This window comes from Myotis lucifugus, unplaced genomic scaffold (genome assembly GCF_000147115.1).
Source record: "Myotis lucifugus unplaced genomic scaffold, Myoluc2.0 scaffold_28, whole genome shotgun sequence".
Classification (NCBI taxonomy): Eukaryota; Metazoa; Chordata; class Mammalia; order Chiroptera; family Vespertilionidae; genus Myotis; species Myotis lucifugus.
The window spans coordinates 1,062,142-1,087,397 of NW_005871076.1; the positions used below are offsets into that span (position 1 = coordinate 1,062,142).

The window sequence follows — 25,256 nt, forward strand, 5'->3', positions numbered from 1 at the left end:
AAAGAAATGGTTGAATAACATAAAATTATTGTTCTCAAGGAACTAAATCCTGAAGAGAAACAGATAAGAAATACATGTCAATAGAGGGAGATAAGTGTTATGTTGGGGGAAGTATGGATCAGTGAGCGTCCTGACTTACACAGCTCTTCCTTCCTTCCTTCCTTCCTTCCTTCCTTCCTTCCTTCCTTCCTTCCTTCCTTCCTTCCTTCCTTCCTTCCTTCCTTTCTCCTTTTCTTGCCTCCTTATTTTCTGAGTTTTAGACTAGTGGTGGTGGTGGTGAGGGGGAGGGTGGGGGGTGGGCAGCAGTCATAAGGCAAAACCATGCATGTATAAGACCTACGAAGGCAGGACAAGATAAGTGCCAGGTGAGTGTGGCTACAGGGACTGAAGAGGGAGACAGTCTCAGAGGGAGACTAACAGAATAAAGAGGCAGCATTTGAATAGGTCCTTACAAAGTGTGGGCAAAATTTTGATGGAGTGATTTTTGGGGTGATGAAGAGTAAGATAGAAGGTCAGAGGGTTCAGAGAAATAATCAGGCATTGGGAAGTTCTTTGAATTTTGGTTTCTATTTGCTTTTAACTGCTGAGCATAAAAAATTAAAAATCTCCAAAATGTACCCATGATTTAAATGCATTCTTACTGAGACATCCGTCTGCAAAGAATCTCTCCTTTTGTGAACCACGTGTCTTTTATTCCCCACTAATTATGCTCAGTCTCAGGGGTGCAGGTGGGCTGACCCTGCCCTGCCCTCTGACTTCAGGGGTGGTCATGTGACTTAGTCCTGACCAATCAGAGTATTTCTTAAATCCCACGTGCAGCCAGTGCTCAGAGATGCACACAGGACCTACAGTGAGCTAATTGGAGTCTCCTTGGCAGAGCTGTCATGGAAGACACCCTAAATTTCTGTAAGATTAAGAGCTTTAAGAATGAGGTAGGCTTTGGCTGCCAGTATTTTTCTCATAGAACCTTTCTGAGGATGAAGAACGCAGCAGAAAGCTGAGCTGAGAGACAGAAATACAGAATTCAGATGACTGTGAACCCATAGGTCATCTGCCACCCTAAGATCACCTCTTTAAATCTCTGTGAAATTACCAACCCTAGTCACTTTCTCCTCCCACCCACTTTCTTTTTTCTTACGTCAGTTTGACAAAGAATTTTACCAAGTACCACTAAAAAGTTCTCACACATAGAGTTGATAAACTGTGTTAACACAAGGGGAATTTTCTGGGCTAAGTTCATCTTAAGTATTGATAAAAATTGACACTTCAAGTTAACATCTGGCTTGGCCAACTTTTCTTTCTTGCTGAACTGATGACCTCAATCAGCAACTTCAGTTAAAATGATAAAACCACTGTGAATATAGCACATGGCTAAGTGCATTCGGGACTTCTATTTTTTAGATCAAAGCTCCAAGATTCTTTTAACCATTATTCGTCATGATTTTTTCTTCTTATATTTTAGGAATGTAAGTCCTTTCATTCTTTGGAATCCTGAAATAGTTTCCTATCTGCACCTAGAATGCCATGAGTGTTATTTCATCCACACCTGCAATGTTATCTCTCTCTCTGGCTTTCGCCCTTCGCCCCAGATCAGAAAGAGGCAGGGGTGGTGCTTTCCTGAGAAATGAGAAAATTCTAATGAGTCAACATGTCTTTATTCTACCACCAAATTAGGGAGACGGTCACCAGTGACAACAGAAGATGACCTGCCTCTCAGGAGTTTTCCCCTCTACAAACTCTTTGGAAATAGATAGATAGATAGATAGATAGATAGATAGATAGATAGATAGATAGATAGATAGGTATGCAGTGGCTCCTGAAAAATCCTACTATCTTCAAACTTGTTATCAATGTCCCCTCTTCTTTTCTCTCTGCAGAAATCAAAGCTAGAGGTGCTCACTGTAGGAGTATGTGTTAGCAAAGCAAATTGCAGCATCTGTATAAAAATTCCACTGGTTGCTTGCTGCTCTCAGTTACCACATTCCCTGTGGAATGCATTGTAACTTCCTGCCCTGTTTTTTGATGAAACTAAGGATTGTATTTGCCATCTGCCTTGTCTTTTGGGTTCTTCTTGATCCCACTTTTGATCCTGCTAATGTGTCTTTAAGTGCCAATAGCAATTTTACATCCTGTTACCATATTGTTCCTACATAAGAATCTCATTTTGTATTTCAGTGGACGTCCACTGGTAAAAACGCCAGCTTTCCATTTATCAGAAACAGTATGTCCCCTTTCCCCCATTGAAAAGAAATTAGACAGCCACAGAAGTTAAACACAAGTGAGGTCGGTCAGCCTGCCCATCTTTAATCAAGAGTTCAGGGAACAAATATTTTAAATAGAAGGACAGAGGACTTTAGTTTCATCTTTTCTTCCCATAACAAAGCTCAAGTGTTTATTAAGAATTAAAAATACTGTAAATATGTTGTCGGTCCTACACAGAAGCCAGGACTTGGAATCAGGCCTTATCTGTCAAAGCTTCTGGATTCTGTCCAGGAGGTGTTTACTAAGGGCGAGGCACTGGGCTAGGTGGCGTGACTTTCCCTTTTTCTGGGGTAGTAGATAGAGCTGGAAAGATGTAAATCTGAGTGGTCTGTTGCCGTGTTTCTCATTGTACATATTTGTGATTTGAATGCCCTGCTTCTGAACCCCCTTTCTATGTTCGGGAACTCACCTACCTTATGAATTTTGGTGGGTGGCAGAAACTGCCTCAATATTAAGAAGTTGCAAACTCCAGCTTTATCAATATTGCTTTCAGCCAGGGATCGAGGCGTTGTCAGTGATAGGGACCTGACTTGAACTTCAAGTTGGCAGTTAGTGACACAAGGAGGGGACCAGGAAAGACTTGTTTCCACCTCTGTGGGAAGGTGGTGGAGGCTTACGTCAAGGTTGACCTCCGACTGCAGCCACAGGAAGGGGGACCAAGGGAGGCCTCAGTGTTCGGGGCCAGCAGGGTCCACCCTAGAAGTCAGCACTCAGTCATCTGGGACGTTGTTCTTGTCAAGGTGGCTTCAAGTTAGGTTTTGTGTCCCTCCCAGAAATTCTGTGAACTACCTAATATCCTTTTTTATTAATTCTGCTTCTTCTTAAATCTTTTTATGCAGCGGATTCTATTGTTTATGACTAAGAAACCTGGGGGACTCACCTTCTGCAATTAAATTTATGGAGAATTCGCCCTAGTGGTTTGGCTCAGTGGGTAGAGTGTCGGCCTGTGGAATGAAGGGTCCCAGGTTCGATTCTGATCAAGGGCACATGCCTGGGTTGTGGGGTTGATCCCTAGTAGGGGCATGCAGGAGGCAGCCAATCAATGATTTTCTCTCATCATTGATGTTTCTATCTCTCTCTCCTCCCTTCCTCTCTGAAATCAATAAAAATATATTTAAAAAATAAATTTATGGAGAATGCCATTTGCAATTGGAGAATGTGACACCAATATATAGAAAGAGTGGAGTCAAGGCAGAGAAGAGTTATCTGACAGGACAGTCTGGGTTCTTAGGGGCCCCGAGACCAGCTCGAACTCTGAACTTCCCATTCTATGACTAACAAATTCCCACTTTGGCCTGAGCTAGTCTGAGGTGGGTTTCTATCACTTGCAACTAAGAGTTCTGGCAAACACAGATGAAAGTAAATGAATATGATGTATCAGGAATCTCAAAAAGATTCATCCCCTTTGACCCAGTAATCACTTTTTCTATTCTTTGAAAATAATTGAAAGTATTAAAAACCAAAACAAAAATGGTGGGTGGGATTGAGCAAATGGTTGCATAAGGAAGTGCTTCTAGATAAACAATATCCCTGAAGTTGGACCCACCTTCTTCCAATGTCATCATCAAATTTTTCAGACCTTTTGCTTGACACTTGAAATATTTTTCTTTCATTGCTGCCTTAGTTTTATTCTCTGTCTCTCTGTATAGCTTGTTTCTTGTCCTTTCCCCTGTGTCTTTAGAAACTGCCTTTTGAGGTGTGACATTCTAGAATACAAAGGAATTAGAAGAGTCACTCAGTCCTGCACATGTGGTGGATACTATGCAATTCTGGAGAGACCAGATCTGCTATACACAGCTAATGTGACTTGAGGGAAGTTTATTTGAGTAATGTCATGTTAATAAATAAAAAGAGGAATGTGCTCTGTAGCCTCTTTGCATAAGGGAGGCCAGAGCCACTGTGAACCAGCATAACATGATGGTTAAGAATGTGGGCTGGGAGTTAGTCTACATGGGAAACTTTGGGCAAGCTACTCAGTACCCGGAGCCTCAGTTTCCTTGTCTGTAAAAGATAGAAGATGAGTCTTAACAGCTCTGGGGATTAAATAAGCTTTGTAGGTGAAGTATTTGGCACAGGCCTTTGGAAACTCTAAAAATGGTAGCTATTTTTCTGTAAATCCTTTAAATTTATATATGTTATTCTTAAAAACATAAATGCAGACACTTCTGTATCATTTGCATAGTCTGTAAAATATAAAAAGGACAAATTTTAAAATTGAGTTGATGGAATCCTGAGACTCAGAGACTCTGGGACTTTTTCTCTAACTGTAGGAATTGCTAACGTTTATTAACACTCAGCTATAGGTGGGGTCACCTGGTTGATTCTCAGCTAAGAAAGGATTAGAAGCTGCCTTTCCTGAATTTCAGGCTCTTATTTTCCCCACCTTTGAAGGACCATGATGTCTATCCAGATGGCAGGTTTCTGAAATAAATGGGGCAGAGATATTTTGTCCTGACTCTGTTTACATTTCAGGAAAAGCAGACAAGTTCTGGATCAGAGCTGGTCGTGTCTTCCAAGTAGTCCTCCCTTGCACACTTGCTTCCCCCTGCAGCTTACCTCCCTTCCTCCTTATTCCTTCTTGGTTTCTGCTGCCCATCTAGATCTTACATGTGCCTTTTCTGCCTTTCCCATGCCCTACCCTCCTCTTTTCTCTGACTCCATTTCCCCCTCTCCAGTCACCTAGACTCACTTGTACTAAAGCCTTAAATTTCTGACCAAGTGGTACCTGGTTAAGACATAGCATTATCATCGACATGGAGCTGGACTGGCCATGGATTACATCATGCTCCAGAAGCTTATCAACATTAGAATGGTGGCATTGGAGCCAATGGGAACTCACCGGCAACCGCAGATGGTGCAGGGCTCCATGCGGCTCCAAGGGAACAATGGGTTTGTCTTAACCCCGACTGACCTGGTTAAGAGCCCAGACTCTGGATGCAGGTAGACCTGGTTCAAATCTTGGCTCCGCCACTTCTTAGCAGTTTCTGCATCTGTCAACTAGGATAATACCTCGGACCTCTAAGGGTTGTTGGGAGGATTCAACGACACCTAGCTTATCTGTCCCAGTGTCTGGCACATGGTGTGTGCCGTGTGAGGGTCGTAGTTATTAAGGTGTTGATAACCTGTCCACCTCCTCTCCCGCTTCTCCCTTTCCTGGTCCCTCCCTCCTTGTCCAAGCAATCAGGACAAACACATCAGGTGATGAAGTTTGTTTGATTCTTTAGGCCTTGGGATACAGAGTGGCACAGAGAAGTTAGGAAATCCAGGACATGTCTTAACCACAAAGTTTTATGATTATGAAAATAAAAATCCTAGTGTTTCAGAATTTCAGGAAACAAAACCAAAACAAAACAAAAAAGGTTCCATTGCTAATTCTTTTCCAATACAAAGGGAAATAAAAGGAGGAGATGGGAAATGTTCTTTTTGCTAAAATTCCTGCTCCTGCATCCTAGAACCTTGTTATAATCTCTCAAGAGGAAGAGACCCCTGCCATCTCCTTCACTCCTTCCATCACCCTATTCCTCCTTCCTTCAAACATGGAACCACTCCAAAGAGACAGTTAAAATCCAGAGGAGGATCTCTCCTGCTCCTCCAGGGAGCCAGGAAGGGAAGTTTTCCCTTCTGTCCCTCCATCTCTCTGCCATTCCTGTTTATTAAGCAAAAGTCCCCAGCAAGCTTTATTGCAGCCTTGTTTTTCTCATACCCAAGTGCTTATTAATATCACAGCCGAACACCCTTCCTGAGCACAGCTCTGCAGAGTTCTGTTCCTGCTCCATGCCACTGATCGGCTGCATTGCCTTGGCAACCAATTAAAATACTTCTGTGTGTGTGTGTTGATATCGTCCTTAATTCTGCAAAACCAGGGCAACCTGCTCGGAGGGCTGCGACATGCCAGTCTGTGGATGGTGTTCTGCATTCTGGTTTGGCTTCTTTTTTTCACCTCCCAATTACCTCTGAATCCGCTGCAAGCACCTACATGCCACTGCTAACACACCTGGCCTTAAGTCAAGAAACACCCTTGTCCACAGGACAGGGGTTGGAAGGGATCCTGGGGACAAAATGGCCGGTCTGTCTCCCTTCCTCTGGCCTCAGGAGAGACACCAGGAGCTCCTGAGCCAGGAAGCTGCTGTATCTAACTACAGTTTCTTACAATACAGGGAACGTGATGCATTCAATAATTAAACATTTACTGAACGCTGGCTGCTCAGGTGCTATGCCAGGTACAGAGGAGAAAAGACACCTTCTTAACCACATGGAGCTTATGCGTGCTGTGAAGGCCAGGGGGTAGCACTGGGGACTCTGGGAACTCGAGGAGGAGCTGTGGGCCCCGGCTTGGGATGTGGGACAGAGGGCTGACTTCCTGGAGGAGCAAAGGCTACACTGAAACCTGAGGATGGGTTGACGTCAGCCACGTGGGCCAGTGTCCCCGTTGGATGGATGGTTTCATTCTGGGCAGTCTGGCTGACACCCTCAGCTGGAGTGGTTTGCTTCAGGCACCCCTGGGGGTGTTTGCCCATTTCTCCCATCTCCAGTCTAAAGTTTTCCTATTAGCCTTTTTCCTAACAGCGAATGATCCAAGTTCTCTCACCTCTTCTCCTGGCTCTCCATCTCGTGCCTGGGAGTGGAGGCTGAAAGGCACATTTCCCAAAACTAGCAGCATCAGGACCACAATGCCAGGACTCTCAGTTATTCTGAGGTTTGCAGACCTCAGGGCCATGGGTTTCTGTGAGTGCCTGCATGATAGGACTCAGATCATCTGCATGTTTAAAAAGTGCAACCTCAATAACTACCCTTTTGAACATTTACATTTTGATCTGTATCACTATTGAGCACAGACTTCTTATGTGTAGAGAAAACAGTGGCATCCATCTCAGCGTGTTGTAGGAGTGAAGTGAGATTCTATAGGTAAACTGCTTGACCCAGTGCCTGACGCACAGTAAGTCCTTTGTTTAAGATTTATCAGGAGCATCATAATTACTAGTCTATGTGGCCGTCTCCCAAAAGACCAGGAGCTCTTTGAGGACAAGGGCCATATATTACTTGCTTTTGTTCTTCATTGGGACCCAGCAAAGGGTCTTACACATGAAAGGTATCCCCTACACGTCTGATGAAAGAATGAGACACCGAAAATGAAAATAAAGATGCCCCACATTTATTGCCACTGAGCTGACAGTGTCATGCTCTGTGCTAAGAACTTCACAAGAATGCTCTTGATTTATGCTGCATATGATGCTGTGGTCACTCTTACCCCCACGTCTACGCGCAGTAAAGCAGCAGCCCAGTCTGTGTGTTGGGACTTTAAAAGCTTAGCCGACCGGGGTAAGTGCAGGTAGACAGTTAACCTTCACTAGGAGCTTGCTTTGTCCAGACCCTGTCTTTATAGGTATCACCTCGTTAGATCCTCCCAGTAACCCTGTGAGGTGAGCTTGCTCTTTCCATTTTACAGCAACGATGTCCAGAGTTGCTCCGTAACTTGCCCAGAAGCACACGGCTAGGACACACAAACGGAGAGCCTTTATTCTGAATCATAGTGTTACCTTGTTTTCTGATCTTATTGGAAGTCTAAGGGCAGAAGCAGCAGAAAATTGGAATACATGTTTTAAATATGACACTAAAACACGATTCCTCTTATTCAGAAAGAAGTTTTGTACTAGGGACAATGGTGGGGGGAGGGTTATTGTTTACTGGGTACAGAGAGCCAGGACCGGATGGTGGAAAAGTTGTGGAGATGGAGAGTGGTGAGGATTGCACAACAATGTACATGTACTTAATGCCACTGAACTATACATACAAATGGCTAAAATGGCAAATATGCTCTGTGTGTTCTATATATACAGATATGATGTAGGTTGGGCAGCATGAGAGGTATAGGGGCCACGGTCCTACCTGAAATGCTATCTTCCCTTCATATAGGAGTTCAGGTCAATTTAGCACCTAATTCAACAGCAAAATCTTAGAGACTCTTCCTTTCTGTCACTGGTATCCCTGTGACTAAGTGTCAATTAAGTCAAGATCAAGTGTTCCCCCAAGATCAAAGGAGCACATGAAATCTGTGGTGTCTGATGCAGAAGTTTAGCCATATATGGAATGCCATTTCCTGTCTTCTAAGGGTTAGCAACTCATGAGCTAAGTGGTTTTGAACCTGGCCCACTGTGTTTTCAGGAGAGTACTATTTGTCACGAAAAAGGTACATAGTTGGGTAACCCACATCTAGACTATTTCCGTCTCCACATGACTTTATGCCTAATATAACGTGCTGCGCACTCCTCACACAGCTCTGTAATGGCCTGACTCAGGAAGTGATCATTTCTGTATCAGGAGGAGTCATTCTTGATGCCATGAAGTGTACCATGCATTTATTCACCCATTCCAAAAATATTTTGAGGTTCCTGATATGAGCCAAGCTGTAGGCTGGCTGCTCTGAGCACGGTATTGAAAGATAAGACAACTTGCCTGTTCTCCTTGTGCTTGTAAAAAAGACTGGAGAAATGAGAGAGCTCAGAGGTGAACTCAGCTACTATTTGAGTCCTGGAGTCTGAGCCTGTGAGCATCTCTGGAATGAGCTTTTGATGGTGTGAGCTTTCAAGGCAGAGCCTAGCACAGAGTAAGTGCTTAGGAGCAGTCTATTGAATGCCCTGGCTTCTGAGCCGGGGATCTGGAGTGGTGTGACCCTGGGGGCTGACACTGAACGAAGTTGCAGGAAGCTGCTCATGTAGGATGGGTTTGTCTTTGCTTTCCTGTGTTTTACCACTTACTTTGGCATTGCGGGTTGGTGTTCCTGCTTGCGAGGGTTAGCAGGACACCTGACCATTTCAATGGAAAAGAATGGCTGTCTGCCGGTGAAGTGGAGACTGCTCCTCACTTACCTAGCCATCCACTTAGAGCAGAAATACCTTGTTTGGCTGCATGGCATCCACCAGGCAAATACAGCCCATGGGCCATGTGATGACATGTGACCAGTGGGCTGTGGAGAGACTATTACAGAGTAATTGGCATGTGCCTTCCTAGTGGTGGTTTTGAAGCAGGCGTCCAGTCACCCAGTCTCTTCTCTGTTTGTTTCCTTCTCCCTCTCTTCCAGCCGTCCTTCTGTTGGACAGGTCCTGTCCTGCCTTTCCTGGCACCCACGTGTCCAGAATGGACCCTGCCTCTTTGTCCTTTGACTATGTCCTTCCTGACCATTAAAACACCTATTGTTTCTAGGAAGCCTCTTTTCTTTTTCTTTTTTATGGTTGAGTAATATTCTATTTTATTTTTATATGTGTTTGTCTTTACATTATACACATCTACTATATTCATTCATTTATTTTCTCTCTCTCTCTCTTTTTTATTGCTTAAAGTATTACAAAGAGTATTACATATGTCTCCTTTTTTTCCCCCCCGCCCTTGACAATCCCCCGGCCTCCCCTACCCCCCAGTGTCTTATGTCAAAACACCTATTGTTTCTAGGAAGCTTCTTTTCATTGGCCATGCTTCATTCCCTGAAACTGTCTGACATTTTCATAGATCATCATTTCTATAGTCTAAGGCTTCTTTGTCTTAATGAACCTTATTGAGTTGCAATTTACACACAAAAATGCACTCTTTTTAAGTGTACAGTTTGATGAATTTAGACAAACCTATGTACCATCATATAAAACATTTGCATTACCTCCCAAATCACTATAGTTTATAGTTTTGCCATTTCTAAAATTTTATATAAATGGAATCAGACAATATGTACTCTTTAGTAAGACACTTCTTTTTTCATATTTTACTGCTTCTAAAATTGGATGTATCTTAACAGTGAATATCTAACATGATAGTGTTTAAGAGCTATAACTAAATAATATATCTTACAATGGATAATATCTTTAAGTCAAATATACTATAGTATGCATGTGTGTGCACATCTATGTGTGTATACATACATAGATGTATACTGACTGGTTGTTTTTACCATTAGATAGTAAGCACTGGAAGGTGAGAATCTTGGCCTTGCTGTGTAGATTCCTGCATTGCCTATGGCCAGAAACTACTTATGGGAGCTAAATAAATACTGCAGAAGGTGGTGATAAGGAGTTTCAAACAGTTTTCCAAAAATATCTTCTAACGGCAGGAACTTACCGAAACCTCCTCTTGGAATGAGTCAATATCTGTAACTATTATAATAAGAGTTCTCTTTGGGGCTCAGCTATCTCTGCATTAGTATGAGACAACATTTCCCAAAGTTTGTTCCATGGACAATTAATATTACTCAAGGTGCTAATAAAAGGACGGACGGGGGTGCCACTGTCACAGAAATTTGGGAAACATTTCTTATTATAATTTACCGCTGAGACATTCACAAGTCATGCTAAAAGTTCTGGAAAGTCCTGCAGCAAAAAGTAATAATGATACTTAAGTCTGTTTTATTCTTGACCCTGGAGCTCTATGGAACATCCATTAGTAGCGTACAGTATACACTTGTGAAAGACAGGTCTAATATGTAAGCATGAATTAAAATGAGAGAGAAAGAGAGAAGATGAAGACACTGAAGAGAGCTGTATTTGAGCTGGTCCCAGCTAAGCCCACAGCTATGCAGTGGCGTCTGGAAGGGGTGGATGAGGATGCTCTTCTCCAGTCAAGGGCGAAACAAGCACTTTCCCTCATTCCATAATCTCTTTAGAGTATGAAGGGACATGTGGCATGCAACCTTTTATAAGAGGAAGTGAAAACAACACAAAAAATATGCGTTGCCTAATGCCTGAGGTGACATGCCCCCGGTGGCACGTGGTGGATAATTGAGGTTGAGCAAGGAGAACCTCCTGCCCTCCTCATCTGACTAGGCCATCCCCTGGGGAACGAGCTGTTGTGTTCGTCCACTGTTTGGCCAGACACCTTTAACTGATGGGAAAGCTGAAGCAGCTAACAGAATGGCTTGCTAACACAGAAAGGAGCCCACATATAGGGCTGACCCTGACCATGTAAATGATGGTGAAGTCCTTCTCAGAAATAGCATTGGTCCAATACCCACAGAGATGGAAGGAAATTGGTGGGCTAGGTGAAAATCAGGCAGAGACGAAAGGAAATGTTCATGGGCTCCCTTTTAATAACTATTTTAAACATTATCTATCCTACAGTAAAATTGACTTTTTCCCTGTGGTATATATTTCTATGAATTTTAACACAGATATAGACTCATTTAGCTGCCACCACAAATAAGATACAGAATAGTTTCATCTCCCTGATGCTGTCCCTTTATAGAGTCACATCCTCTCCTAACCCATAACCCCTGGCAACCCCTGAAAACCAGTTTCCCATCACTACAGTTTTGTCTTTTTGAGAACTCCCTTTACTTTTGCTATTCCCTTTCCTTAAAATTTTAATGGCAATATCTGCATGTTTATATGTGGGTGCAAAGAACTCCAGATCCAATGCCAACAGACTTCCTCCTCTATTATTATTGTTATTTGCTGTTGCTAACATTTATTAGCATCTATTATGTACCAGGCATGTGTACTAAGCTTTTTACATACATTATCTCATTTTAATCTTATAATAGCCTTATGATATATGTATGCTATTGTTATTTCCATTATACAAAAATGGAAACTGATGGTCAGAGAGGTTAAGTGACTTGCCTTAGGCCTCACAGCTAACAAATAATTGAATCCCAGCACAGACCCTGCTCCATTTGACCACAATCCTTAAACACTACAGTAAGGAATTAAAGGGAGGGAGTTGTAACTAGCAAGGAGGTATGTCAAGAGATTTTGTGGGCAGAGTCAATATGGGGCCATGTGGTCTTTCCAAAGGTTTGCAAATGTGTGTGAAGCTGGAGAGCCATCTCCATCTCCTGAATTCTCAGCCCCAGTTCCTGCCTTTGTCTCCCTCCATCTGCCCCATGTGGTCCCTGCTGACCCAGGTGGCACCTGCCTGCTGTTTGTAGGGGCCTGGGATGGTTCAGTCCCTTTGCAAATGTAGCAAAAACCACTGTCTGTGTCACGGCTTTGCTGCCGGACACAACAGCTGAGACTCAGAAATGGGGGCTGGTTTCCTTCTGGTTTCTACCAGCCCCAATTCCCCCGTGTGCTCTCTGACCTCATTTTCCCCCTCGGTTGCTTGCAACACCAGCTGAAAAAGTTTCTGGGAGACAGTCACCTGGTCTGTGTGCTGGAGGTGGCAGGTGTGTTCTCGCTGAGGTAGGGCAAGTGAGACAGGAATGTGTGTGGTTGGCATGCTGCTCAACCAAGAAGGGAGAAAGTCCGGCCCTGCCAGACCCAGGGCGGCAACCGTTGTGTTGTGGGTAGTGGGAAGCAGGGGAAGATGGAAGTTAATGAAGAATGGGTGATTCTGGGAAGTGGACCAGGGTCTTGCCCTGCATATGGTGTTCCTTTGAGCTTGCTGTTTGCAGAAGTGATGTTAGCTGGCAAGTGTACTCCTAGAATCAACTCCTAGCTCCTAAAGGGTCTTGGAGGCGAGCTGCCAAGTCAGCATATGCGGGAAGAATCATACACCTGATTCATGGCCATGGATCATTTGGAGACAAAACAAGCCAGAAGTCAGGGTACCAAGAACCGTCTCTGGAAGACACCTAGTTAACACTTAAGGGGTGAAAGAGGGCGTGTAATTTAGAGTGGAAAGTGTTGAGTCACTTCAATAACAACAGGTAACACTTATGGAGCACTTAATCTGAGCCAGTCACTGTGCTAAGAGCTAAGTGACATGAATCATCTCATTTATTTCTCACAACAACACTCTGAAGCAGGTATTACTATTACCTCCAATTTACGGATGGAGAATTGGAGGCCCTGAGGTTTCTGTGACTCACTGAAATTATACCATTGAGGAGAAGAAGCAAGATTTGAATGCTGGTATTTTCAAACCTAAGCTCGCAAACACTTCGCTTCATCGCCTTCTTGCCCATCTTAATTCAGAAATACTATTAAAGGGTATCAGAGTGAGGAGGAAGAGAGATCAGCTACTCAGGAGCCCAAAATCTTCTCAAAGGCTTGCAAAGGACCTTTGGCTTGATGGCAGTCTGGGAAGGAATAGGAACCAGTGGGGTTTCCAGTCACGGGCCTCCCAGGAGTCTGTTGATCTTACCTGCTGGTCTGAAATAATTGCACGCTGTAGAAACCTACAGCCATTTCTCAAGTTTCCTTTTTACACAATAGGCTTGGGAGGGTTTTAGACAGGTAGGCACAATGGGCCGTTTTTTCTGTCTTGGGCTGGCACGGTGAAGTGGGACTGCTGGTTCCACCCTCGCATGCTGGCTGGCACAAGGAGCACCACACCAAAAGATCTTGATGAGCTTGTTCATCAGAGGTGCCTATGTTCACTAGAGTGAGCAGGGAAGACTTGGGACTTGAGAGCTCACGGACAGGAAGTGAAACTTGCTCCTTCAGAGTACCGGCTGACATGAGGGCCTCTGGAAGAGGTGTTTTACAAAGTGGTACCTGTGACAACAGGTCATTTATGTCCCCGTAGAGGCACTTTATACTTAGTATCACCCTGGTCTGGACTCATCATGGACTCAACTTCAATAACAACACTTATGATGCTCTCCAGCAAGGGCTATCACTCCTTCTGTGTTTTGTAGAATGCCTCATGCACAGCAGGGCACAATAGACAGTCAATAACAATGTTTACTATGATAACGATCTTCCAAATGCCTTTCATCTAAGCATCTCAGAGTGCTTGGTAAACACTAATTAGTTAGGTCTAGGGATAGCTCTCTGTTTTTACAATGCATTTTCCTATTTTACAGAAATTTAAATTGAGACCCAGCAAACTTAAGTGGCTTGCCCGAAGTCATACAGTAAGTTTAAATTAATGATAAAAACGATGCTTTGCATTTCATGTCATGCATATGCATTCCATAGCGAATGTTTTCTAAGGTGATCTGAGTATGTGGAAGCAGGTGGGTAGCGAGTGTTATTAATTGCTGAGACTGGATTGGGTAAACGGAGGCCAGAGGGTGAGTCTCCTGGGTGAGGGTGCAAGCCCACTCTGCTGACTCTCAGAACAGAGTGGGGCAGCCCCGACCATCCTCAATTCTCTGAACTGAGGGAGGCATGGCTGCTCTCACACATACAGGAAAGAAAGCTATATTTTGGGAGAACAGGTTGCAGAATGACAGCACATCGTTACATCCAGGAATGAGTCTGTTCATGTCCCCACTGAGAGAGGCTACGGGGATGAGGTGTGGCAAAGGTAGGAAAGGCAGGCTCAAGAAAACGAAGAAAAGGCGTGGATGGGATGGCTGCCAGCCCTGCTCGCTGGCATCCTTAGGAAACCAGGTCCTTGCTGAAAGGGCTTGGTTCCTTGTTTCAGCCTCACAGGCAGGACTTGGTCTGGTGAGACGTGGGGGAGGGGCTGTCACTGGCACCTTGCTCTGATGTTACACGTCCCTGTGAAAGAGTTCCAGGGACATGCAGTATCTTAGCGGCTGTCTCTTACGTAGGGCCAGCCCTGATCCCCACAACTCCCTCTGCCAGGAGGGGCCTGGAATCCTCTAGGGCACAACAACTTGGCAGCTGTGGATCCGTTCGTTGCTACCTTTTCTTAGCAATATAGCCACATGGAAAAAGACAAAAACATGAACAAACACATTCGGCGGCGATAAGGGACCTGCCTCCTCCCAGTCTGGCAACACGTTCTTGGTGAGTAATGACGCTCTGCCAAGAGGCAAGTCGGACTCTGCAGCGTGGGGGAGGGGAGAGGTTGCTGGGTCTTAGGAATTCAAAGGGAGTTTTGCCGCTGGAGATAGAGCCCATTCTCTATGAGATTCTCTATAAACCACCCCCACCCCGCCTTTCCCAAGCCCGTGGATGCTGACGGATGGCTAGGCCTAGTGGGGAGCCTCCAAGAAGGGTGCCAGGCCCTCTTCTGGAATGTGTTTCACACACACAGGCACAGTGGCGATGAAAAGTCTGCAGTGATGAATTCATGCCAATGCCCGCTTCTTCCCGCTCACACTTTTGAATGTTCCCACACTCTCCTACTGCCTGGGGGCTTGAAGCAAAGGAGGGGTGAGGAGGGGTGAGCTGTTACAAGAAATAGTTTAGAAAACTGTTTGAATGCACAGCACTAGCCTGCTCTCGGCTGGGAAGGAATCAGGAAGACACTCCCTCCCACTGCTACTCTTCCCCGCGGGGAGTCCTGGGACTCTGCAGCCAGTATGAAAGCTCGCTTTAGGTGAGACATCACAGCACGCAGCTTTGACTTTCTAAGTATGCCAGCGACTCAGGCCACAGCTTGCCAAGTCCGCTCTGGCGCACTGACTGCTGGGGTGACAGTGCAAATTGTCCTGCTGGACTGGCAAGGACCACATCCTTCTCGAGAGATGTGCCCTAGCACAGCTTCCCCCAACAAGGCTCCCAGCCAGGTCGGACAAAGTCCCCGGGATGCGCCTGCCCGGCTGGACAGAGCGATCGCACTGTCCAAACACCAAAAGCATCCTTGGGTCATATCCTACATGGCTACTGGCTCCGTTTGCTTTTATACTGCAGCCACTGACGTGCATTTTATGTGTTTTGTTCATTTTGTAAAGTAAGACACATCCGTTGTACTCCCCAGCCTTCCTGTCAGTCAGTCCACCCACACAGACGCTCCCTCCTGCACCACCTCCGGGCCGCAAGAGTCTTGATAGCTTTGAATGGATTGTGAATGAACACTGTCATAATAGCACTTTATGGCCGGGTGGGGTGGGGGCGGGGGCGGGAAGATGGATTTGGGTAGCATGCAAACAGAACCTGACATTTGGAAACTTCTCAGAGATTCCCCAAAGCAACAAGCAGTTGGATTTGTTTTCCCCTCTCTTCCCCATCCTTCGTGCCTTTTCCAGGCACTGGGTTGGCCTCAGGACAGAAGTGAAAGACCAACAATATAATCAAGGAGGCTTTCCTTATCCTACTACCGTCTGCACGAGGGACCAGGAAGCTTTCACAATTCTAAGAATCACAGGAAGGATTAGATAGGTCAGGATCCCACCAAATTTCAGTCGAAGGATCACTGCCCACAGAAACTCATCTCTCAGGAATCCTGGCGGCACCGCTTTTGAAACGTAACTGAAAGCGATAAACCCTAACTGCTGTCACACACAAATCCAGCCTCCAGGTGGACACGAAAGAACAAAGGAGATCTTGCTTACCCCATCCATGTGGATTCTGATGTTGGGCACGAGTCGGAACGGGCTGGCCTGCAGACCTCTGGGGTGAGTCCTGCTCTTCCTGCCGTCCTGCAAGGCCAGCACGCCAGGCCTGCGGAAGGAGCCCCCTCTCCCGGAGCTCGGCCCTGAGCGCACGCCGTCCAGAAGGCGCACGAGCAGCAGGTTGGCCGGCAGCGCCTCGATGCTGCCAAACACCAGGGTTCTGCATTCGGGGCAGCGCAGCCCCTTGTGGGCCTTGGAGATCCTCTGGAGACATGGTTTGCAGAAGGTGTGCTGGCAAGGGAGGACTTTGGCTGTGACATCGAGCTTTTCCAAGCACACGGGGCACTCCAGGAGATCAAGTAACGTCAAATCATCCATCTTATTTTAAAACGCTAGTCCCGACCCGGAGGGGCAGAGGCCACATGGTAGGGTCAGCCGAGCCAAGGGAGCAGAGACGAGCTCTTAAGAGCGTCTAAACTCCTGCCTGTTTGAGGGAGAGAGGGAGAGAGGAGAAATGTGAGTGCTCAGAGAGAGAGAGAGATTCCACCTACATGGAGGCAGTGTCTCACCAGGCAGTTTGCGAGCACTTTGTGCCAGCACCCAAGTTTCAGTGACTCATTCTGATTCAGTGCTGGCAGGTACAAGACCGACTCCTGCTGCTGGAGGATCCGAGGGAGCATTCAGCTCAGCGACAACTTACTCACTGCCTCCCATGTGCAAGGCGAGAGCATGGAGACAACACTGGCCTAGGAAGTGGCACCCCCATGCCCTCTCCCAGCCAGGCTCGAAGGGGGTCCTGTACCCCTCCAGACGGGCAGTCTCAGCTGTCATTCAGAGCGCCCTCAGAATGCAGTGTGTGTGGAGCTGCTACTATCTCCCCGTCCTCCCTCCCCGAGGTTTAAGTTTATCATCTGCAGCACATGCAGGTAAGTTAAGGTTACGTGGATACGTTTATCTGAAGCTCATGCAGATGCAGAAATATTTCCTTTACAGTGCATCTTCCCCCTGCACTCTGTTCTAGCAAAGGTACAAGAAAAGCGACCAGAAACCGGTTTTCAAAGACAGAGACCATAGCCTCAGAGGCAGTATTCCTCCCACAAGATAAAGTCAAGCAGCCTGTTTAGTTACTTTGACAGTTGTTCTCAGTTTCAACTGAAGCAGATAGCAATTCTGTATTGCGTAAATAACAAGACGGAGCAGAGTATACAGGTGTGTGTGTGTGTGTGTGTGTGTGTGTGTGTGTCCAGAAAGTTTCCTTTAGAAAAGCCTCCTGGGAATAGGTCAGCTGTCCCTCACTGTTGCTGTTGCCTAGGCTTGGGTGAAGGCAGCAGCCGGGAGGTTGGGCAGGAGGTGGGGGGGGGGGGCGCTCTAGGAAGCTGAGCAGACCTGACACACCAGGATGAGAGATGGCGCCTCGCCTTCCCGAGACAACTCCCCAAAGATGTCAGCGCTGGGGAGGTGTGCGGCAGCCACTAACCTTGAGCTTGTAACCCCAGCTGAGTTTAGCTCAGCTGGATCCTGATCCTCGGTTTGCTCTGTCAGGCTCCCTCCAACTCGCTTTTCCCCGGAGCCAGGAGCCACGCTGCCTGCCAGCCGCTGCCTCTGCTTTGAAAACTTTAACAACTCTGAGTCTTACTCATATCAAGGGATCGCCTTGCCCAGCCCAGTTAACCCTTTCACCGCTGGGCGGCCAGCAGCAGGTTTTCTTTGAGTTCGTTCTCTGCTACTGATCCTTCCTTTCTGTAACTGAGTCAATTTCTGGGAAAAGATTCTAAGGGGCAAAGTCTAGGTCATCCCTGAAGGCCTAGTATTTACAGTTTATGTTTTCACCTTTCTCAGTTTCTCTCCTATCCAAGAAGTGGAAACACGTTCAGTTATAAACACGAGAAGGTGATTGTGCTTATTTAAAACCTTTATAAGAAGTTCTTGAAAAGGCCACCCAAAAAGTACTGCTTCTTAATAATTGTAGCCAGTTCTTGAATTTAGAGATTTGAGAGGGACTTCCGTGATCTTTTTGTTCAGTCTCTTTAAATAAAAAAAAAAAGTGTCGTGGTAGTACATACACATCCTTCAAAAATCAAAGCACAATAGGGTTTTAAAAAAGAAAAAGCAATGGTCCCAGCTCTCCCTCGACCCCCTAGAGACTTTTCATAGCCCCAAATAATGCTTATACTTTTATTTTTTGATTTATCAATGGCATTGTTTCATGTAAAGTTAAAGTTATTTCATAAAGTAAATAATAATAATATTACTCAAAACTAGAGTAGTCCTTACCTGTGCCGAGCACTGTTCTAAATATTTCACTTCTATCAACTCATTTCATCCTTTTAACAACTCGATGATACACTACTCTCTTCTTTACCCTCTTCTACAAAGGACAAAACTAAGACACAGAGAGATTAAATAGCTCATCCCAGGAGTCACAGCTAGCAGGAGGCAGGTGGTCTGCACTCTTAACTACGATGTCATATGGTGATACAGCTTTAAGGGGAGGAGAGATATTTGAAGGGAGCTAACCCTCCTCTGCTATGTCAGGAAGTCAAAAGATAATCACCCAAATGGACCAATCAACGCCTTTTGCAGATGAAGCAGCCACACTCTGAGAGATCAAGAGATTCCTTGAAGTTGCCCAGTGAGTTAAGGGCAGAACCTGGACTAAAAACTGGGTGTTGCTTTTTCCTGGGTCTTCTCTCTCAACATAGGACGGCCTATCTTTATGATGCAGAAAGCACTTAGATACAGCTCCTTGGGCAGATCTTAAGAGGGGAACGAGAGGCCTGAGAACAGATTGTAGTGGTTCACATTTTCCAAAGTTCTTCCAAATCAGTTTCGAAAAAGGAAACATAAATGAAGCTCAAGATAGGGGAGAGCTTCAGGTTGGCGCAAATTAGAGGCCTAATTTGGATACTCGTCAATTTTAGAGACCATTTTTAACTCCTTTAAAAAAAATCTCCTTTTATAGAGGGTTTTTTTGAGCTTCAACATTCTCTCATCCCTCCACTTTTATAGATCCTGTGCGCATCAGGAAGCCTCTGGCAGGCTGAGGCCCTTTGCTGTCCCTCCTCATTCCCACTGGGCAAAGCTGAGCTCTTTTCTCTGGGAGCTGCCCCCCACCCCCCAGGTCTGCTCTGGTGTCTGAACTGCTGCGGGCGCAGGCGGGCAACATTCTCCCTCCTTTCCTCTCTTGTTCTTAAACACACTCCCTTAGACGCCCAAATCTGCACCTATATGCACATGCACACGTATGCTTGCACAGGGACAAGCACACGCACAACCCTAACAGTAACTTCTGTGTGGCACTTGCTGTATGCCATGGACCAGTGCCAAGACTTCAAACAGATTATCTCTACATCCTCCCAACCGCCCCATAAGATAGGTTCCGTGACTTTCCTAGGGTTATAGAGATTGTGATCTGAACCCAGGTGGGTCCAATCCCAGGACCTGTATTGCTTCCCATGATTGCTTCCCATGTTATAAAGTCATGAACATGCCCTAAGTATATCCATATACCTGTGCTGTATAAATCCACACACATTTATACCTATGTCCATAGCGTACACACCAGCTGATCACAGGGCCAGCCCCAAACGAAGGGATGACGTCAAAGGAACTTGGGCTCCTTTGACGGTCACTCTCTGGACCCTGCCCAGTCTCCTGGCCCCTCCATGCTCTCTGTGGTTAGTGGTCTGAAAAAGCTTCAAACCCTCCCATCCCTGAGGAAACAGAAACAATGCATTCTGCCCCAGGAAGGCAGGATGGACCCAGGGGGCTGCTCTGTGCTAGCATACTTGGTAACTGAAGGAAGATTCGGCAGAACAGAATCGTGATGGTAGCATCTTAGGCACCACTGGAGGAGAGAGTTTACACCGAACAGGAGTGGTCTTCCAGCACTTCACAGATCACACCTTGTGGGTGGTCCCCAACACCACCCACATGTGAGGTTCGTCTTGGTGGAAATTTGAGAAATTTTCTTTTGAAGCTTCTGACGAAGGGGGCGTGTTTTAAATGGGGATTTTATCCTGGCTTATCCAAATGCTACCTTGGCGTCAAATCAGATGAACATTAGTCCTCAGAAACAAACAAAAAAGTGACTTACGCATGCCTTCCCAGACTCCAGCTCGGCCCACCACCCCGCTGCTCCCACCCCATCAACACTCGTGTTTATATTTGCACTGTTATGTAGTGATTACACACTGTGCTTTAAAAAAAATACGTGTGTGACATTTATGAGCTTCTGCTGCTTGTATTTACAAATGTATCTTGATATACGTTTTTAAAAAAAAAGGCAAAGCTGATCCTATTGTTCCCCTTCTGTGGGTTCCCATTGACCATAGGATAACATCTAGATCCTTCTTCTCACCTAACAGGCCTACCTCTCCTGCCTTCACTTAACCCCACATCTCCCCGCTACTCACCCACTCACTCCATTCCACTGGCTTGCTCTCTTTTCTCAGGGCCGTTTACACTTCTCTGCCACAGGGTTTTTGTTTATGTTTTTCTTTCTGTGTGCAATATACTTTCCAGTTATACTCTTTCTCCTCCTCTCTTCTGGGCACTCCCCTCACCACACCTTCATTTTCTTCATCCCCTCCCCTCCAAATTTTAGCTTAAATGCCACTTCCTCAGGGAAGCTTTTCTTTTTTAAAATTTATTTTTACTGATTTCAGAGAGGAAGGGAGAGGGAGAGATAGAAACATCAGTGATGAGAGAGAATCATTGATCGGCTGCCTCCTGCACGCCCCGCCCCCCCCCCCCCCCCCATAAAAAGAGGTCCCCAGCGGGGGTTAGCGCCACCCGGGCATGAGCCCTGACTGGGAATCAAACTGTGACCTCCTGGTTTGTAGGTCGACATTCAACCACTGAGCCACGCCAGTTGGGGCAGGGAAGCCTTTCTTGATTCTCATGACTAGTTTATAATCCTACCCTTCTCCTTCATAACAGGTGTCACAATTGTAATTCAGTAACTAAGTTACAATAATTTATTTAATGCTTGGTTTCCCCCAAACAGACTGTAAACTCTAAGAGAGCAAGGCTCTTATGTGTCTTGTCACTGCTCTGTCCCTCATAGTTACCACAGTGACTGGCAGGCAGTGATGCTTAATCAATGACTTTGAATTGGTTTATAAATGAATAAATTGTGTTCTTACAAAATTGTATCCGGGCAGATGTGCATCAGTAAATGGAACACTAGTTTAATTTGCTGCAATTTGAAGGCAGAAAGTAAATGCACACTTAATTAAAATAGTACAATGCCATTGAATTCATTAAATTCTACTACCTGCTTAGACCTGAACTTGAGGCCTAAGCAATTTGTTACAAAGGAATGGTTAGCAAATGTTAGAAGGGCATTAAAGACTAGTCCTAAGATGAGGCTTTCTCCATGATGTAATCAGAGGAGTGGAGGAGAAATGAGGAACTTTCTCATTGTGCAACTCCATGTTCTTCATTTTGTGTTTGGATACCCCCGGCTTTGGGAAACTGTTCACAAAGGAAGTGGGATGTCTGCAAAGAATCAAAAGGAAGGAAGAACCAACCCATTTTCTGCTCCAGAACTGGTGGAGAGGTTTTGGTGAGAGGTTCTGACTTGCATTTCTTCCTCTTGATTTTCAATAAAGACAGCGGTCTAGTAAATACAGTTGTATTCCCTCCTCTACAGAAGATTAGAAGGAAGTTCTAAAGTGAATATGAGAGGGGAAAGTAGAAAAATAAAAATGCATCTTATCATCCTATTAATATTAAAAAATAATTCAGCTGGTCAAACCCAAGTAAAGTTTGTAGTCTGGTTATTGTGCCACTGTCAATTTTCTACTTATAATGTATTATAGTTATACTAGAGGCCCAGTGCACGACATTCGTGCACTGGGGGTGGGGGGAGGGGGTCCCTTAGCTCAGCCTGCACCCTCTCACAGTCCAGGAGCTCTCAGGGGATGTCCCAAAGCCGGCAGTTGGACATCCTTAAAGCTGCCACTGAGGCAAGAGAGGCTCTGCCACCACTGCTGCGCTCACCAACCATCAGCCTGGCTTCTGGCTGAGAGGCACGCCCGCTGTGGCAGTGCACTGACCACCAGGGGGCAGCTTCTGCATTGAGTGTCTGCCCCCTGGTCTTCAGTGTGCATCATAGCGACCAGTTGTTCTGCCGTTTGGTCTATTTGCATATTGCCCTTTTATTATATAGGATAATGCATTATAAATGTTATCATTGAGGAAAGATTGGGGAAAGGTGCAAGGGACGTCTCTGTGCCATTTTTGCAACTTCTTGTGAGTCTGTAATTATTTTGAAATAATAAGTACAAAGAAAAAGAAACCAGTAAAATATATGTGTAGCCAAAGCCTTATAAATATATCCTTACCCTGAAATACCACTCCTAGAAATTTATACTAATTAACAGATATACAGCCAAGTATGTTTCTCATATGATTACTTACAATAGTGAAAAGTGTGAAAAATCCTTAATGTCCAACAATATGGGAGTGGGTAAATAAATGGTGAGTTATATGCAGGGTGGGGCAAAAGTAGGTTTACAGTTGTTCATAAGGAAAATAATACAATAAATAATAACATAAGAATAAACTGTTTCGTGTACTTAAAACTGTAAACCCACTTTTGCCCCACTGTGTGTGTGTGTGTGTGTGTGTGTATAAATATATATTAAATACACTATTAAAAATTATAGAGAAGATGTATATTTAATAACATGAGGGACATTCACAATTAAGTGAATATAGAAACTTACAAGCCATATGAGCCCAGGTTATTTAGGAATGATACATAGATATATAATATTGAGACTAGAAAAATGCATGCCAAAATTTTAGCAACAGTTATTTCTGACCCCTAGATTTATTAGTTGATTTTATTTTTTTTCACTTTGCTCATGTGTATTTGGAATTTTTCTACAATAAAGATCTTATTGGTGTAAGAAAATTTCAAAGATAAAAATAGCTTATTATAGGTTGAATGAAACATTGACAAAGGAGGAGTTATATCCTGAACACTAATAGCCTATGCATTACAATGGAAAATACATCCACTGAAAAGAAAACTAAGTTGCAAAGCTCTGAAACTGCTATAAGTAGATGTTAATCCATAAAAGATACTGTGCCTTCCCAAAGAAAAGGGCTGTGATCAGTCACTTTTCTCCTAACCGGTCTTCTTCCTCTTTCTTTACTGTGTCCTTTCTGATGAAATCAGTAAATGTTTTGATTCAAAACCAGGAGCAGGATACAACCTTAATTCTTCTTAAACTCAGGGCAAGTCTGTGCAAAAGCTGAAAATTTGCCTAGGCTATTTGGTAACCACAGTCTTGTACTTTTGATCACAGGTGGGGACGTTGCAAAACTCAGTAATTCCTTAAATACCCTGATTAGTCCCAGGAGTCTCTCTTCATAGGTAGGTCTTCTAGGATCATATGAAATACATGAGAAACAAATGTCTTCCTCCTTTATTTTTAGGAATTAGAATTATTTTCCTAAAACTAACTGTAAATGAACTTGTCAAATCAATGGAACATTTTGGGGGCTCTGTAATGGTGCTAATTATATATTAATTATATAATGTTATGTGTGTTCACTCACTTGTCCTTATACATCGTCTCTCTCTTCCACATAATCTCTGTGCCATATCTGTGTTGTTCATTGGTGCCTGACACAAGTAAGTACAGCACTTGATAAATATTTGCTGAGTGATGAGGATAACTCATTTGTGTTCGAATTCTTACTGCATTCCTAGGGAGAAAACTTGGGTCTTGGAATTTTGGACATCCTTTGGAAACTCACCTTTACCACTAACAGCGCTGCAACTGTGGGTGCTCAATAGCTCTAAGTCCCACCCATAAAAGTACTACCAGTAATATGTACTTCTTGGCTTGCCATAAAGAATACACTTTCTAATACATGTTGGTAGCCCTTAGAACAGTGTCTAGTGCATAGAAGTTGCTTGAAAGATATGAGTTGGCAATATCTGAATTCCTCTTTTTGTCCTAGCTGTAATTGACCTCTTTCTGCCATTGTTTCTAAATTACTATAGTGGTTGAGACCATAAGCTCTGGGGTCAGAAGGCCTGTGCCATTTTAGCAAATAAGAGTGTGACCTAGATCAAGTTGATGAGACACTCTGTACTTGTTCATCTGTAAAATGGGAATGATAATACTAGTAATAGCACTTACTCCATAGGATTATTGTGAGCCTACACTGAGAAGGTGCATATAAAATTATTCAAAGACTGTGACACAGAGTAAGTGCTCAGTAAAGGTTAGCCAGAAGCTTCTACCAGGCCTTTTATTATCTACTAGAGGCCTGGTGCACGGATTCATGCACATTGATTAGAAGGTGGCCAGTGGGGCGGGACTGGGCGAGACGCTCGGGACATGCCCTGGAGCCAACCTCTCACAGCCCCTCCCCAGCCAGCTGCACCTGGGGCAGCACCAAGGCTTGAAGGTCATCTGTGGAGTGAGTGGGGTCCCTCCAGTAGGTGGGGTTCCTCGGCCTGGCCTGCAGGGATCAGGCTGAAACCAGCAGTCCGACATCCCCTGAGGGGTCCCCAAGTGTGAGAGGGTACTCTGCAAAGTTGCTGTCACTTGGCAGCTACTGCATTGAGCATCTGCCCCTGGTGGTTAGTGCACGTCATAGCTACCGGCTGGTTGGCTGGTTGACCAGTCAGCCGATTGCTTAGGCTTTTATATATACAGATTGTATTGTATCTAAAGTACAGTTTAAAACTGAGCCAAACTCCTGGCTTCTTTTCCTGAAGGACTTGTTCATTCTGATTCAGCCATTTTATAACTACCAACTCACAGACTAGCTGCCCAGAGGTTTATGTGGTCTTGGGCATTGCAGCATCCTATAGAACTTTAAGAGTGGGTAGGGTTGGCTATTATGTTAG

At 44.8% G+C, this 25,256-nt stretch overlaps 2 protein-coding genes across 16 annotated transcripts in view; one reads left to right on the top strand and one right to left on the bottom strand.

The window, feature by feature from the left end:
* The window catches only part of SH3RF2 (SH3 domain containing ring finger 2), a 110,650-nt gene extending 92,641 nt beyond the window's left edge, over positions 1-18,009 (bottom strand). For 11 of the 12 annotated variants that reach the window (XM_023752011.1, XM_023752010.1, XM_023752014.1 and 8 more), the window contains exon 1: positions 16,376-16,792. In XM_023752011.1, coding sequence (XP_023607779.1) covers positions 16,376-16,753 — 378 coding nt within the window. In that variant the 5' untranslated portion in view covers positions 16,754-16,792. Of the gene's footprint in view, positions 1-16,375; positions 16,860-17,852 lie in introns of those variants that run through there. The other variant, XM_006086400.3, reaches the window with a different exon arrangement.
* GRXCR2 (glutaredoxin and cysteine rich domain containing 2) overlaps positions 14,711-25,256 on the top strand; it is a 52,754-nt gene continuing 42,208 nt past the window's right edge. Inside the window, exons 1-2 of one of the 4 annotated variants that reach the window (XM_023752016.1) lie at positions 14,711-14,885; positions 17,005-17,301. In XM_023752016.1, the coding sequence (XP_023607784.1) occupies positions 17,088-17,301 (214 nt within the window). In that variant the 5' untranslated portion in view covers positions 14,711-14,885; positions 17,005-17,087. Of the gene's footprint in view, positions 14,886-16,858; positions 17,302-21,875; positions 21,945-25,256 lie in introns of those variants that run through there. The other 3 variants (XM_023752020.1, XM_023752017.1, XM_023752018.1) reach the window with 3 other exon arrangements.